This window comes from Acomys minous (assembly GCF_964271855.1).
Source record: "Acomys minous genome assembly, chromosome: 1".
NCBI classification, from domain to species: domain Eukaryota; kingdom Metazoa; phylum Chordata; class Mammalia; order Rodentia; family Muridae; genus Acomys; species Acomys minous.
Window position 1 is genome coordinate 21,069,345 of NC_140483.1, and position 15,835 is coordinate 21,085,179.

Consider the following 15,835-nt stretch of genomic DNA (forward strand, 5'->3'; position numbering starts at 1 on the left):
TATGCAGATCTTCTGTGACTGAGTAGGGAGGTGGAAGACACCGAAGGAGAGAACAACTGCTTTCTTTACGTCCCTTTACAGACTGTATGCTCCATTCCTGGAAAGGCTTAATGCTTACTGAGGAAAGGAATCAGATTTCCCACAGGAGCAACGTTATAATAGCAGGTTAGGCGCTGGACAAGGATCCATTGCTCAATTTTTTTTATAGCAGTAATCACAGACATGACATTTCCTCAAGTCCTTCACAAGCTGTAAATGAGAAGCCTCCATGTTGCACAAGGAACAGCTTTGACGGTCTGCTGGTTAGAGCAACAAGGGCACCATGACCGAGCTGGTAGATAGATACAGCCCTTGGTCCTTGCCTTGGAAACCCATAGCACTGGCAACAGTTTGCCCACTGATGCCCTACTCTGTTCATCCCCCGTCTCTCGGGGGAGGGTTAAGTTCCACAGGTATCTCAAGTAGGATTTGCGAAGACATATGCCGCCTCTTCTACCCCAGCCTCTCTGAAATAATCTTGACTATTGTCGTTGCCAAATCGGGAGAGGAGTTGCTAGAACAAACTATCCATCACTAATTTTCACCCATTAGCAGAGCTCCTGAGCTCCCAAGGGAGTAAATGTTGAGAAAGAGGAGACCAGCCACCACCCTCCGGACACTCCCCAAACAGAAGAGAAAAAAAAAAAAAGATAATTGAGTAAACACCCTTTCTGCTGGTCCAGCGGCAAAAGAGAGGCTGTGTGAAGGGGGCGGGGCTAGTCCAGTCGGCTTCCTGTGAAGCCGGCTGAGAAGGGTCAGGGGAAAAAAAGGCCTGGAAATTTTACAAGCAAGGAAAACTGCCTTGCCCCAAGGGCTGAGGCAAGCTCGGGGTTGGGGCTAGAGAGGAGGCACGGGAACCTTTTGGAGATGAGGGTCTAAGACAGTAGACATCTTGGAAGGAGAAAGGCAGGGGCAAGCCAGACAACACTGAGAGAACCGAGCCGAGAAGGAGGGCAGGGTGAGCTGCTGAGTGGTGACCAGAGGAGCCCAGGTGCTGAACTGACTTGAATTTCTGGGGAGGGGAGGTCGAAGGGGGCGGGGGCGGGGGCGGGGATGGGCATGTGGGCATGGGGAGGCGGGGAGGGGGGAAAGGACGAGAGACGTTAAGCAGCAGCGGCTAATCTGCCTCCACCCTGTGTGTGTGAAGGACCCTCAAGAGGAAAGGGCCACCTGGGTAAGGCTGTCATGCTCAGAGCTACAGTGAGCACCCTCAGAGGGCAGCAGGTGTGGGCCTGAATGCCAGGAAGACACACCCTGGTCCCCAGAAGCTGGTCCAGGCCCCTGCTGAGCTTGTGTTTCAGGTGCTTCCTGTAATTATTAGTGTCGCTGTTACTAACGAGGATTGCCAGTCGATATTAGTGCCTGCGCGGGGGACTGAAGCCTCACAGGCTAAGCCTAGGCCTACTTCCTCTGCTCTGGCTGCATCCGGAACTCCTTGTCCTGTCCCTCCAGATAGTGGGATTTAGGGCGTCTCTAAATCCATTCCCAAACGTGCCGGGTTCTACAGCCCTCCCACCACCTCAGCCTCCATCCCAACCCCTGTGAGCTTAGGCCCAGGCTTCCAGGCCTGCCCTTTTGTGGAAGATGAGATTACAGACTAGATACGGAGCGAGCAAGCGCTTGCTGCGTCCCTACTACGTAGCTGTGTGCGTCATATGCACATTACATCAAGATAACCTTCTCCCTGTTCCGTTTCACAAATGAAGGAGCTGACACTTTGAGAACCTAGTCAACAGCTGTGGATCAAGTTCTGTCTGGCTGAAAATGCCACCGGCTCCTTTTGCATATGCGAACATGGAAAAGTCACAAATCTCTGTTACAACCGCCTCTTTCTCTCCTACCCCGCCCCGAGCCCACACAGGAGCCGTCATCACCCTACTCAGCCTTTACAAAAATTTGACCCCAGACCTCCTTTGCTCAATTTCTTGCCTTCGTCCAACATTCCTGTCAGTGTCCCTACTGCTCAGTGTCCCAGACAAAAAGGCCGCTAAGGACACAGAGGCCCAGCAAGCCATCCTGTCTTCTGCTCACCAGCAGGTGTGACCAAATCCAAAGCTTGCCAGCTTTCCCAAAGTTGCCACCACCTCACTGCCTTCAGCGCATTCTTACTAGGAACAAGAAGATGCTGATGAGGATTTATATATAAAATCAGGTCATGGGCCCCATTTGACCCTCAAAGTGTACTTGCCAACCCTGAGATTTGGGTCACATTATAAAAACTGGTGACCTGAGATACCCTGTAATCCTTTTCTGTTTGACTTAAACAGCTTTACATAAACAGAGACAATTGTACACAAGTTAACTTAACAAATAAGAACAAGGAACTGAATAGAATTAATTTAGTTTCATCATACCAGGAATGAATGAAATTATTGTTTCAGATGGGGAAACAGACAGCAGGTTTTCCTAGGCTCCCATCAAGTCAGGAGGAAGGCCCAGGAAGCTTAGGAGACAGATCTAAAGTATTGATCTTCATCTGCTTCCTGACAGGCCACAACCTAATCCCGTAATAGTTAAGTAAGTGGGGAAGGGGGGACACACAGAGAGATGGGGGGAGGGGGAGAGAGGAAGAGGGAACGGGGAGAGGGGAAAGGGGAAAGAGAGAGGAGGAGAAAGAGGGAGAAAGAGAGAGAATTTGGCTTAGACCTAGACTTGACCTAGGGCAATAAAAATGCAATGGTCGCTGGGCTTGGTGGTGCATGCCTTTTATCCCAGCACTTGGGAGGCAGAGGCAGGCAGATCACTATGAGTTTCTTGGCAAGCCTAGTCTACAAAGCAAGTCCAGGACAGGCAGGGCTACACACAGAGAAACCCTGTCTCAAAAAAAAAAAAAAAAAAGCAATGGTTAGCCTGCTACTCTTGGAGGAATGGATTGGAGGATCCCACCCACCCACGGGTTGAGAATTGACTCTATGCCTTTCTAAGAGCTAGGGGAGGAAATCAGAGGGGTTGGGTGAGTGAAGACCCTGACTCATTTCTAGCAGAGATGCCTGACCATCAGATGCATTAGATGTACTGGAAGGCAAAATTCATGAAACTCTTGTGGATGCCAAATTGAGTTTCCAGTGGCTATCAGGAGAGTGGTGTGTGTTACCAAGGAGATGTCAGTCATCTACATAACTCTTCAGTGACTCGAAGAACTAGAATTTGATCCGGGCAAGACTAGGAGGGGGTACAAAAGATAGAACTGGAAGGAGGAACGGAAATAGGCGACTTTGTGCTGTTTGTGTCTCTGGACAGACAGCAGTAAGTCAGAACTGTCTTAGGATCGCCCCTCAGAGGAGGTGTCTGCGCCTAGCCAGCTGTTTACCTGGCTCTGCTGATTGGACTAGTGACCACTGAAGTCGTGGGTGTCACGAGCTTGATTTCAGTCCCTGCTACTATTGGGTGAGGCTAGTGGAAGGAAGTTAAGACATCTGGGCCATGCCCAAGTCTTCTTCCTCTTGTTTTTTCTCTTTGTTTTCCAGCTCTGAGGAGTGAGTGTCTCTCCCTCTACTGTGTTTTCACAACTCTGTGCTGTCTCATCGAAGGCTTACAGGCAAGGAAGCCTAGCAGCCATGGACTGAAATCTTTAAAACTGGGAGTCAAAAATCAGCATTTCCTCTTTCAAAAGTCATTATCTCAAGAGCTTTGTCATACTGAATCAAAGCTGACTAAGACACACGGTGATATGGCCCACCTAAATTTTGCAAGCCAGTTGTCCAGTAGGGTCACTGATTGAAAGTCAGTCCCAGAAATGTACAATTAAATGAGTTATATCAAAAATAAGGATACTAAGTACTAAAACCATCAGTCTTTTTTGTTTGTTTGTTTTAAATTTTTCTACTACTGTTTGTAAGTTGTGGAATGGTACAATCGTGTACCATCTGGAACACTTCTCCCAACCCCAGGCCACTAACATCACGTTGGCAGCTTGGGTATTGGACTGTGGGAGTATTTCTGTCACAGAAGATGAATGCTACAAATCAAATCCTCTGTGACACCCCTTCCCCACAGCCCACTCTCAAATCCATTGTTCAACGTGTTTATACCTGTCATCTTCCCACACCAAAGAGCTTGCACGCAGAAGAAATGAGGGGAAAGTCCCAGGTGTTCTTGAAGTAAACTTAGTGGCTGGAAAAGTAAGCTTCCTTTCCTGCACACTTAGAAACTTCCCTCACTTTCCAGGTGGCTCTCCCCTAACAGAAGTTGTTGCCAGAGTCAGCCTCACTGAATGAAACACCTCCTTGCGACTTCTTAAGGGGCTTTTCTTGCCAGAGCCTCACAATCTCCACCACGCAGATGAAAGCAGAGTCCCAGTCAGCATGACTCCTCCACTCTCAGAATGGAGAGATGGACTCCTCGTTCAACACCGCCCTGTAAACTACATGGCTGCCTCAGCCCCTCACCACCTGGCAGGAGGCTGGGCTGCCAGTTCCTCAGAGTGGGAACACCTTTTCCTCATGTCAGCTACATCAGTCACCTGCCTTAGGGCAAAAGTGTGCGGGGCACAGTGCCCTGCTAAAGAGCTAAGTCTATCTATGAATAAGTCATTTGAAAGGCACCCACAAACATGAGCAGGCGAACCAGTGGAGTCTCTACTCCCTCCCTACTTAGCTCTCTTCCTCCTCCCAAGTCACCCCCAACTCCCATCCCCCAACTCCTAGGTAAGCAGTCTTTGATCTCCTTTGCCCCAGCATTCCTTTTCTCTCATCTATCTTGCCAAGCACTGTCAAGGCAGAATAGGAAAAATAAAATTAAAAAAAAAAAAAACAACTCTCTTAACCACCCCTTGGCAAACCCTACGCCATCTCAGAGGTTTCCAGGCTATTTCCCACCAGACAGGATACTCTAAGCCTTATGCATACCTACTTTATGTTGCCCTAGGACAGGAGAAGGAAGATTAGGGTGATCAGTTTCCTTCGAGAAGAAGAGAAACAAATGTAGAGTCCAGACTCTCAACAAGCAGGTAGCTGCAGAAAGGCAGGCAGAAGTAAGTGACCTTAAAGTACTATGAACTTCTGAAGATCCCTTAACCCACTAACAGCAGACAGGCATCCTGTGTGAAATACAACCATTGGTCCACTAGAGACAGCTAAGTTGAAATACGGCGCTCTGCGCTCCACACAAGTAGTCCTTGGACTAAGGAATAAAAGGTGCATACTGTCGGTTGAAGAAATATTCCATGAGATCCTGACAACCAAAGTCTCCTGCTTTGGGAGGCAGCGAGCTGCCAGCAGGAGGCTGAGATAGCCCTCGTTGGCAATGTTGTAGATGGAGTTCAGCTTTCGGAGAACAGCCTGGTGTCCTGGAGTCAACTGTCCCCCAGACCAAATCCCATATTACTGACTCCCCTCGCCCCCCCGCCTTTATTGAGATACTTCACCCCCTGAAACTCAGTTTCTTTTGTGTAAAATGTGAACGACGCACAACCTCACAGGACTCACGTTAAGAGATGAGTAAAATAAAATATTTGAAAGCACCTGGCACTTGGCAAGTGTCTAATAAATCTCTCCATCAAAGAGAGGACTGAGCTAGTGTCCTCGGATCTTCCTACTCCGGAGTCTGAATGAGTTTAGATCCCTTCCTGGCTGCTAGAAAGGGAGGCATAGACCTGGGAGAGATGAAGAAGTTCGGATTAAGTAGATGGGAGGAGAAAACAGGATGCCGAGATGGTAAGGGATCATGTAGGTGTCAGCTCTAACGCCCACCCACTCCCGCTTGTATCTTCTTCTAGACTAAAAAGGGAAAGATGAGTTGGGAATTTTAAAGTCCGTTCTGAAGGACCTCAGCTTCCTCATTCGTACTGTGAAGGAATAGGGCTAGATGATCCATGCCTTCCAGCTGTGGCTCTTTCCCTATAGGAAGGGGAAGCAGAGGATTCGACTAGGAGGCAAGGAGCAACCTGTCAGGCCATCCCATGGCCAGCCCGCCACGGAACCGGACAGCCACCTCAGTGTCGTCTTTAAGCTTCTTTATTGTGCTAACACTGTTGCCTCGGAGCTCAGATCTCACACAGAGAACAATACAGACCTGACCCCCACCTACCCACGGCTAGGGGCCCTCTGCCTTGGCTGGGGACACCTGGCTTGTACCTCTGCGTTTCTGGGATACGACTGCTTTCCTCCCTTCCTCTCCCTGAAGCCCCGGGCCAGGGTGGGGTGGGGTGGGGTGGGGTTGTGAACTGTCTTCCTCTGTCCCCCGCCATCCCCACCCCCAAGCCTGGCTCCCACTTCAGATGAGGAGGCATTGCCCTCCTAGGCATCTCTGAGGGAAATTGCCCCTGAACTCTCCGCCGCTAGGCGGCCGGTGAGAGCCAGGTCTGCCAGCCTGAATCTGTCCCCCAGCTGCGGGCGGAGAGCCCCGAACCGCCTCCCAGCCGGGGCGCAGCCGGGTGCTGCGCGCTCACACTAAAAGGCCGTCCTTGCACGACCGCTGCTCGACCTGCGCACAGTCAGCGCCCTTGGCCGACTCCGCGCTCTTGACCTTGACGTAGACGGGGGAAGGGCCCGCTTCGCAGGCGGCGGAGGCGGTGCGGGGCACTAGGGCCACGTCCTCCGGGCTGCCGCAGGGCGGAGGCGCGTACTTGCGGCGCAGGGAGCGGCTGACGTTCTGCGTCGGGTACCCCAGGAGGTGGGTGACGCGGCTGCCGCGCCCGCTGGCCTTGCACCCGGGCGCCTCGGCGTCCACTCTGGAAAACAACAGGCGGGCGCGTGAGCTGGCTCCTCCACGGCGCGGCGTTGGCACGGCCTTGGCAGAGCTGGGGGCTCTTGGCAACCTATCATCTCCCGCGCCCCCCTCCATCTGCCCCTCACCTTTCCCTTTCTCTCCTTCTCTGGACCTCAATCTACTATCTTCTCTGCACATTCCTGGGCCAGCAACCCTGCCGCGCCTTCAATGCCACCATCCCCATCCTTCAGAATTGATTTGTCCTCGAGTGTCCCAGCTCACGGCGGGCAGTCCCAGTCAGGCGCCCTAGGTCTCTTTCTAGTGTTTGCCTGGAAGGAAGCCTTAGTGATCTGGAAACTGTGTCCCTCCTTTTCTTGACTAGCCCCTCACCCTGTGCTCTGGCAAGCTCTCCTCACCTCCCGTCCCTCACTCTTCTTTCTTTCCCTCTGTCCCCAAGGCATTGCAATCATTAGCACTGCTAGTCTTGTTCTATTTTTATTTCTAGTTTGCTTCTAATGTAAGTTGTTAGCGCTACTGGTGTTAACTGTTCTTAAATAAGCATGTTGAGGTTCCTGCCGGCGCAATACAAAGGAGAGGTGAAACACACGGTCCCTGCCCTCCAGGAGCTTACAGTCTAGGCCAGACTGGCCGGGGCATGCATAGACCACAAGAAGGAAAGGGAAAGCAAGGAGCAGAGGTGAAGACTGGAAGCGGGAAGGGGAAAGACAGAAAAGCCATGCGGCAAGTGGGCAGGTCGACATGCTGAAGTCCCAGCACTCCATGGCGATGGCGGGCAGGTTTGGAATGGGGTTCCCAGCCGGCCGATGGCAGGTAGGGGTGAAGAGGACAGGGCGCCGGTCCCCCGCCGTGCAGCAGCATGCAGCATGCATCAGGTTTTACCTGATCTCACTAGCCAAGTCGCCGCAGGCCCCTCCGCCGACCCCGCCGCCGACCCCGTAGCCGAAGGCACCGCGGGAGCCACCAGCCCCGCCGCCTCCGCAGCAGCAGCAGATGAGCCCCCAGATGCCTATTGCCAGGCAGGCCAGCATGAGCAAAGAGCCCAGCACTGAGCCGACGATCATGCCCACACGTTGGGAGTCTGTGGAGAGAAAAAGAAGCAGCAAGTCAAGCTTCTGACACGCCAGGGCAGATGTCTGGGGGTGGGGGTGGGGGAAACAGGGCCCCCAGGAAGCCCAGTAAGATGTGTAGGGTGAAGGTTAAGCGAATCTGCAGGTGGCTTCAGCTGCTTCAGACGTAGGCCTAGCCTGATAGTGGAGAGACCACCAGCTGAGGCTCCAAAATAGGTACCTCCAATCCAACCCCCCACCCCGATCCCACAGCAAACAGGGGAGCCTCAGGGCTGTTGTACCTACCTGAGACTTTTACCTCTACCACACAGACGCTGTAGCCCACGTGGTTGGCCACTGTGCACTGATAGAGCCCATCGTCATTTGCGTTGATACTTTTCAACAGCAGGTCTCCGTTGCCCAGGCCTGAAAGCGGAGGAGCATCAGAGGGATACTGAGACAGAGAGAACTGGTCTCTGAGAGCGCCTACCCTGCCCCAGCCCCTGTGGATGGAGGATGGAATGCCACACTTAAAAAAAAAAACAAAAACAAAAACAAAAAAACAAAAAACAAGGAACGGTGTATCCAAGCATTCACAGGTCCACTGCACCCTAAAGCTGTCCTATACTCCCCTTGCTGAGACAGAAACACAAGGAAGAGCGCCTCTCTCAGAAGGAAGACAAGAGTCGCCATTAGTTCTCTGTGACCTTAGGGAAATACATTGCGACTCAACACTGGTCTCCTCATTTGAACAAGGAAGACCAGGTTAGACCAGAGCAACTCTGGGGTACCCCCTAGCTCTGTTATTCTTTGACTGTGGAAATTATTCAGCTTCTCTAAGCCCCTCCCATCGAGTCCCCACATGCCAGTGAAGTATTCCTGGGTTTCATCTGTCACAGAGGTGTTAAAGCCACTTGCCTGAGGCTTACCTCCAATCGGCATCCTAGCCAGGGTTCAAGCCCAGCTCTTCCTCGGACCATGTTCTCTCCAAATTCATCATACTGCTTTTGACTGACATCTCCTTGCCACACCCTCTCCCCTTCCCTCAATACCAGCTGCCGGGACATGCCCAAAGGACCAGTCTCACAGGGATACCACTGACAAACCCTGGAAGTCCCAGCAAGCCCCCCCCCCCCCAGTTCCCAGTGCCCTACTTGTCTACACTCTCCCTTGTCTGGGCTCCCTCACCTTGATTGATGGAGCTGTGGAACGACTCTTGGTAAGAAAGCTCGGAGTGGAAGCTGTGCTGAGAGTGGTAGGACCCAGCTCGGTAGGGGTGACTGTGCCCACTGATCCTGGCCCACTTGTAGGAAAGGGGCTGAGAGCCTCCGTTGGCAAAGCACTTCAGTACCAAGTCATTGCCCTTTGACATGTGGCCTTCAGCCCAGCACATGGGCACCGCAGGGCGTGCTGTAACAAAGCAGACAATTCTAAGCCCAGATCCAGCCAAAAAGCCAGACGGAGCCAGGCTCACGGTAGCCAATCCGCCCTCGGCTCTGACGCCTGGGGAAGGGGAGCCCAGAAGAATCTGGTCATACCTTGGACAGTGACAATGACCCTCCTGGTGGCCATGGTGGTCTTCTTCACCCGGCACTCATAGGTGGCTGTATCTGATACCTGCAGGTTCATGAGGTTGATGGAGGCATCGTACTGGCTGGGGTCTGAGGCTGCAAAGCGGACCCTCTGCTGCAGATGAGGGAGGTTACCGTGACTTATCCTCTTGTCTTGGTAAGTAAGAAACTGTGAAGTAGAGATGAAAACAGCTGCTGAGACAAGTTGAGAGGGGGAGGGTCGTTTCACTGACCTTCTCTAAGACTCGGTTTTGTCAACTGAAAAATGGGAATGATGGTGTCAGGCCCCCTGACCCCTTACAGAATGAGATTAGATATTCTGGAAAAAATATATAAGGTCAGGCTTGGAATTTCTAAAGGCAGGGGCCACAATCCCCACCCACCCACCCACCGCACCCGCTGCCGCCACTGCCTTGATATGGGGCAGGAGGACGCAGAATGACTGGCTGGCTTGATTCCCAGTATCCCTGTGGCATCTGCGGAGCTCTTGGAGGAAGTTCAAGGCCTTGGTTTCTTCATTTGCCTTCCTTATCCCTCAGGATGTTGGCTTCCCTTCAGGCTGACATCACAGAGTACGGGGAACCCTGTGCCGAGCACTTACCACATTCTCCCTATGCGAGGGTTCTGAGTTGACTTGCATCCACTCAATGTCTAGACCATTGGAGCCAAGGTCTTCAGGATCCAGGAGATAGGGGCAGCCTAGCCTCACATTGTCACCTTCTGCCAGGTACATGACCTCCTGGCCATCCCCGTTGATCCTTACAGCAGACAACAGTGCTGGTGAAAGGTAAAGCAGGTGAGAAGGAGAGAACAGAGACAATGCTTGAATAGTCAGTCACCACCACACTGCTGCCTGTCAATGAGACCTCAGGGGGCTTCCATTGGCATGAGGGGCTGTGTATGTGTCTTCACGCGTGCGCGTCTGCATGTGTGTGTGTTGCGCAGGAGCGCTGGCATAAGCAACATTTATATTGTTTGTTTATTCATATGGCAGTCTCTAGGTATCCTTGTGAACTTGTATATATATTCTAGACTTGTGTAGATGTGCATTTGAACATTGTTTACATACAGGGAGCTCTTGTGTTATATTTATGTGTATACATAACTATGCATTTGCATGTACAAATATATATGTGTATATATACACACAAATGTGAATTATATGTTTATGAGTCTTTGTAGCTGCAAAGATGTTCTTGCATATGACCATATAGAATGTCTACCTTCATATTTACATGATGGTGTAGGTGGGCATTTGTGTGTGTGTGTGTGTGTGTGTGTGTGTGTGTGTGTGTGTGCATGAAACACCCAGCATTGTTAGATGTTCTATTAGAAGAAACAGGCTGTTTAAAAGCCACCTGTATGGGCTGGGTTTGGGCCCTACCTGAGTCAGGTGAAGCACTCAGCCAGAAACAGGAAAGTGAATACAGTGACTGCTGAGGTCCCTTTGCATCCTGAAAAGCATAAGGCTAAGTATATCTGTGCATATTGGCGTGGTGTGGGGTGTGTGTGTGTGTGTGTGTGTGTGTGTGTGTGTGCTGTATGATAATGTATGCTGACTTTATAAGTGTTCTACGTGACAATATGTGTCTTTGCCTGACACTGGGCGGCTATAGCCTAGAGCCTGGCCATGGTCATGTGCACGTGTTTGTCTATGGCAGCTTACATATGTAGAATGAGCCTTGCAGGGCTACATGTGTGTCATCCTCCTTGTGTGACTCCAGTGTAGCTCTCCCGTTTGCTTGTTCCCTTTGAGGCCCCTCCTGCCACTGAGTCAGAGCAGGAGCCTAGGGTTTGGAGCTAGGATCAGGAAGCTTAGGACTGAGCTCCTCTCCCTCCCTCCCCTGAAGCCTAGGGCAAGCTCTGGCCCCAACCGGTTAGACCTAAAGAAGAATAAGGGGGGGAGCGTGAACCCAGAGCTCCGCCCTACACACCCAGCTCCCTAGCTCCCAGTCTCTGCAACACTCTTTCTACAAACCCCTCACCAAGCTTCTCTATGGTGGCCTTTTTGGGTAAACATGCTCTTTGGGGTCCCAGGCCCAAATCTCAGGGAACCTCTCCCCACTCCTCCGCCACACACACACACACACACACACACACACACACACACACACACTCAGAGGTACACACTGTCCTGGGTGAAACAAATAGAGACAGGCATGTTCTTTCAAGCCCTCAAAATGTGACTATATGCCCATGCAGTCTCCTCTTTCTTACACACAAACACTATCAGATCTATACACAGACACATTTACAGACAGAATACACATTAATCCAAGACACACCCCTTGCACGCTCTTGTGGCTTCCTGCGCGTCCATTCAAGACCAGACATATCTGCAGAAGCCTTTGAGTTCCAGGTGCAGCCTGGCTCTGAAGAAGCTAGCAAGGGCCTCACATTTCCCCCCAACATCCCAAGCGTCACCGGACCTGCCCTTCGGAAACCATTGCTTGCCCACACAAATGCCATAACCTGATAGACTCCGACTTGACCTGGAACAGGCAGCCTAGCTTCTGGGACTCTAACGGGACCTGGAGATGCCTCCTTCAGCCTTAGGCCAAGAGAATACCAGCTCATCCCTAAGATAAGGATCCTGATGCCATCTGCCAGATCCTGGGGCGTCAAGAGGTGAGCCAGGGATGAGCCAGTATTCTGCTGAGAGCAGAGGCTCCACCCTGAGGATGAGCCGCTGGAAACAGCTGACAACAGAGAGGATTCCCTTTCCCCACACCAAGGAGGCCAACCAGGCAGAGGGTAAGTATTCAGGGAAAGGGGCTTGGGGGACTTTCCAGGGACAAGCTGGAGAAGAATGCCTCCACCCTGTACTTGCCTGTATTGCTTCAATTGTCTCTGGCCAAGGAGCCTCACCCTGGCTCCTCAGCCTCCTCCCAAGGCTCCCAGCCTTTTCGTACCTCCTCCCACCCCTTGGGAAACTATTGGCATATCTCTCTGGTTTATCTTGCTGTGACACTGGGGAAGGATTTCCAGGGAATGTAAAAGAAGGAGGCGTGTGTGGAGGGAAGAGTGGGGTGAAAGCCCGTATAGAAAACAGTCCTATGTAAGAAGACATGGAGAGAGAGAGAGAGAGGGAACTGGGAAGTCAAAGAGCTTCTCCAAGGAACTGATGATTTGTCCCTTGTAAAATCAGCAGGGCTGGCTAAGCCTCTGTGGGGAATGTCTGGTCTCAGTTAAGAAATCTATTCTGAATTTGCCAGCTAATTTCAGACTAGATGGGGAAAAAAAGAGAAGGAAAGAGGCAGCTCGGAGAAAGTTTTGGCTCATGGCTCTCTACACAGCAAGCCTCTGGCCCACACACCCTCACGCACACAGCACAGCACCCACGGAGGTGCCCCAGTTCTCCTGGCACAGTCAGGGCTTCCTAAGTGGGCACTGCCTGGGAGACTCTCAGCAGATGAATGGCCCAGCAGGCATCTTGCCAGAAACGTAGCCATCACACATACGCAGGTGTGCTCGCGCGCGCACACACACAAAATCACACATCTTCACATACACAGAAACAGGATGAATCAGTCTCCCTCCCAGTCCCCTTCTTCATATCCTTTATCCTACATCTAGACCCCAGCAGGGGCTCCGCGCTATTTTCAGCAATACTCAACAGAATGTCTCTTGCTGGGACTTGCCCACTCCTGGGCAGGCAGCCATACTCTCCAAACCTGAGCCCTGCAGTGCCCCCCAGAAAGGTTAAGGGGCTCTGTGAGTTTGCCGTCCAACCTGTACATGTCCTCTCAGCATCACCTGTGGCATCACCTGTGGACTCTTGTAATATATGGGGCCCAGACAGAGCTCCCAATCCTCGGTTCTTACTGGCTCTGATGGAAGCAAACCCCCACCCCCATGTGGAGCCATTTCACAACAAACAGCTTTCCTGCCCAATGTTCTCACTTGGGAGAGCTGGCCCTTCCACAAGGAAGAGCACAGGGCCTGTCTAAAGGAAACGGATCATTGACAGGCTCCTCCTCAGCCCCCACCCAGAGCTGTTGCTCACCTGACTCCTACCCCACCTGCGGTTCCCACAACTAACTCCAGATCTCCAAGCAAGCCCCAGCTCCAGCTCCCAGAGTGAGAAAAAGCACAGAGGGAACCTGCACACATATGTCGGCTACACGGGCTATCAATTACCATGAAGAGCTATTCCAAAGCCTTTGTACACAGGCAATGCCACAAGCCTGTGTGGGTAGGGGCTCTCCTGGGGAGGAGCCCCCTTGGCACCATCCAAATAGGTATCAGCGAAGTGAAGGTAGACAGTCCCACCAGGGCCTCTTGGACCATCTGTGAGGCTCCTCTGTGAGCCCTCACTCATCCCTGACCTTCTGTCACGATACTGGGCATCCCTGCCCCTGCCCAGCCCCATACCTGGGCTCAGGCACACGAGTAGTAGATGGAATGCTCCTCGAACTCCCATGTCTCTAGGCTTGGTCTTTCCTCTGCCTCAGCCAGGCTCCAGTGGGCTGGTGGTGGTGGGTGGAAGGGGCAGGTGAAGGGAGGGGGAGCAGAGGGCCCAGACACTGCCCGGGGTGGCAGGAAGGTGCAATAAGTGCCAGGCTGAGGAGCAGCCGGAGTTATTTCTATAGGAGGGAGGGGGCCTGGTCCCCGCCTTGGGGAGGAGCCCAAGTAGCCCTAATTAGCAGGGTGACAGGATGGCCTACCCAGGCATTACCCAGCCCTCACCCAAGCTCTTCCCTGTCCCAAGAGTGGTGCAGGGTGACCAGCGGGGACTTGTAATTAGGCACCTGTTAAAACCTCCACTTCCTCCTGGCCAAGTCCTCGGGGTGACAACAGTTGCCCCATTTTTTTACAGCGTCCACAGAGCTCCCCTCACCACTCATTTGTTGCCTCCTTCCCTGGGGGAAGTGGTAAAGAGGAAGGAGAAGCCGGATTTGGGGAGGAAGGACGGCCAGCATCTGAAGAGTTAACACTGGCCAAAGATATCCTGGAATCTGACCCACCCTCCCATTGCAGACCCAGATTCCCAGATCCCAAGCCTTTCCAGCAACCCTTGCCGTCCAGGTCATGTCTAAAAGGCAGTGCACCAGAGAAGGAACCCTTGTGCCATGCAGGGACGTGGGAAGGGAAGGAAATCCCAGGGAATGTGAGATAAAGGAATGGAGCTTCTCTCTGACCCTTCAAAGAGAACGGGGCCTCCTGGGATGAAGAGGGAAACGAGAAGGGGTGGGTCTTCCACTGCTACTGTCTCTCCATCCTTGCTGGCACAAAAGGTCACCCCCAAGTTCCAGGATCTTAGAGATCAGGAGGTACTATGATGGGCCGAGATCCCTACCTCCCACACAAATCTAAATCACTCCACTGAGGCCTGAGGAAGGGAGAGAGTGAGGGACTGTGCAGCGTGAGTGGATGCTTGAGGTGGGCAGGGCAAGAGGGCATGTGAGTGTGTCCACCTCTCACAGGTATGCAGGTAGGAGAAGGGCTGAGCCCCTCTGTATGCCTTCTTCGGGGATTTCTTGGTATCCTAGCCAGGCCCTGGAAGTTTTGATGCAGGCCTGGTGTTAACAGGGCTTTGAATCCCCTAAGAACAAAGACCCTGGAAGCCTGGACTGTCCGCTGGGCAGCCAGTCATCACAGTGACTAAGCCAGCACGGCTCTGGGCAGGTGTATTGAAGCTGGGGTGGGAGAGTCTTATCCAGCAGGAGCGGGAGGGCCAGCCACACCGTTGGTTGGCCCAGTGGGTTCAGAACAGTTCCTTAACCTTCTCTGGATTCCACTAGGACCTGGGGCTCAGGAAGGGCAGAGGGGGAAGAGCCTTGAGGAGAGTTATGGGGCTCAGGAATGCTGCCAGGACTCACCCTCTTGGAAGAATAAGACAGAACAATAAGGAAGCAGAAGAGTCCAAGCGGCTCTGTGTTACAAATCCTTTACACAAGCTACCAACAATGATAGGTTGCTTCGGGCCCACCAGATGTACACAGTGCCTATCCTTATTTCCTTATGTATTTTGAGGTTTATGGAGTTGTCCTGAGCCTTCAGGAAAACAGAGGTCATTATCCCCATTCTACAGGTTTGGGAGACAGAGAAACAAGACCCAGTTCTGTCGCAGCTACTGGCTGGGAGAGCCGGACATAAGAGGGCTTGGTAGCCATATGGACTACTACATATCAGAGGAAAGCGTGGAAGGTCAGTGGGGTACGGAGGGGAAAGCAGGCAGGACCAGCATGAGGGAGACTGGATAGAAAGGGATAGAGCCGACTTGGAGGGATTCATCTGTGCTCTGGATTTGGGCTACTGTGCTGTGATGGCTGCCCCTGGGGTTAAATTTGAGGTTAGCTGAAATTATGAATTAGGTTGCGGTCAGATTTGATGTTGGAATTAAATTTAAGATCACTATTAAGGTAAGAGTTGGAGCTAGAAGTGCAGCTAGGAGTTAAGGCTGGGCTTTGTGCTATGATTTTTTTTTTTTTAATCCATTTGCAGTGTCATTTGCAGATATGCTTAGGAACACAGGTTGGGGTAAATCAAGGGTTTGTTACAAATGGG

At 52.1% G+C, this 15,835-nt stretch overlaps 1 protein-coding gene across 1 annotated transcript; it reads right to left on the reverse strand.

The window, feature by feature from the left end:
* Positions 1-5,977: 5,977 nt before the first annotated feature.
* Positions 5,978-13,890, reverse strand: VSIG8 (V-set and immunoglobulin domain containing 8). The gene is made up of 7 exons (XM_084797048.1): positions 13,700-13,890; positions 9,927-10,102; positions 9,293-9,494; positions 8,943-9,164; positions 8,061-8,180; positions 7,588-7,786; positions 5,978-6,709 (listed from the first exon to the last, which is right to left on the reverse strand). The coding sequence occupies exons 1-7, from the start codon at positions 13,746-13,748 to the stop codon at positions 6,424-6,426; spliced, it is 1,254 nt and encodes a 417-aa protein (XP_084653174.1). The 5' UTR covers positions 13,749-13,890; the 3' UTR covers positions 5,978-6,423.
* Positions 13,891-15,835: the final 1,945 nt, after the last annotated feature.

Excerpts from the sequence above, each read along its gene's own strand:
- VSIG8 (XM_084797048.1), bottom strand. The coding sequence starts at position 13,748 with ATGGGAGTTCGAGGAGCATTCCATCTACTACTCGTGTGCCTGAGCCCA. Across the intron at positions 9,495-9,926 it reads CCTCGCATAGGGAGAATGTG|TTTCTTACTTACCAAGACAA; the intron begins GTAAGTGCTCGG and ends TCTACTTCACAG. Across the intron at positions 6,710-7,587 it reads GACTTGGCTAGTGAGATCAG|AGTGGACGCCGAGGCGCCCG; the intron begins GTAAAACCTGAT and ends GTTGTTTTCCAG.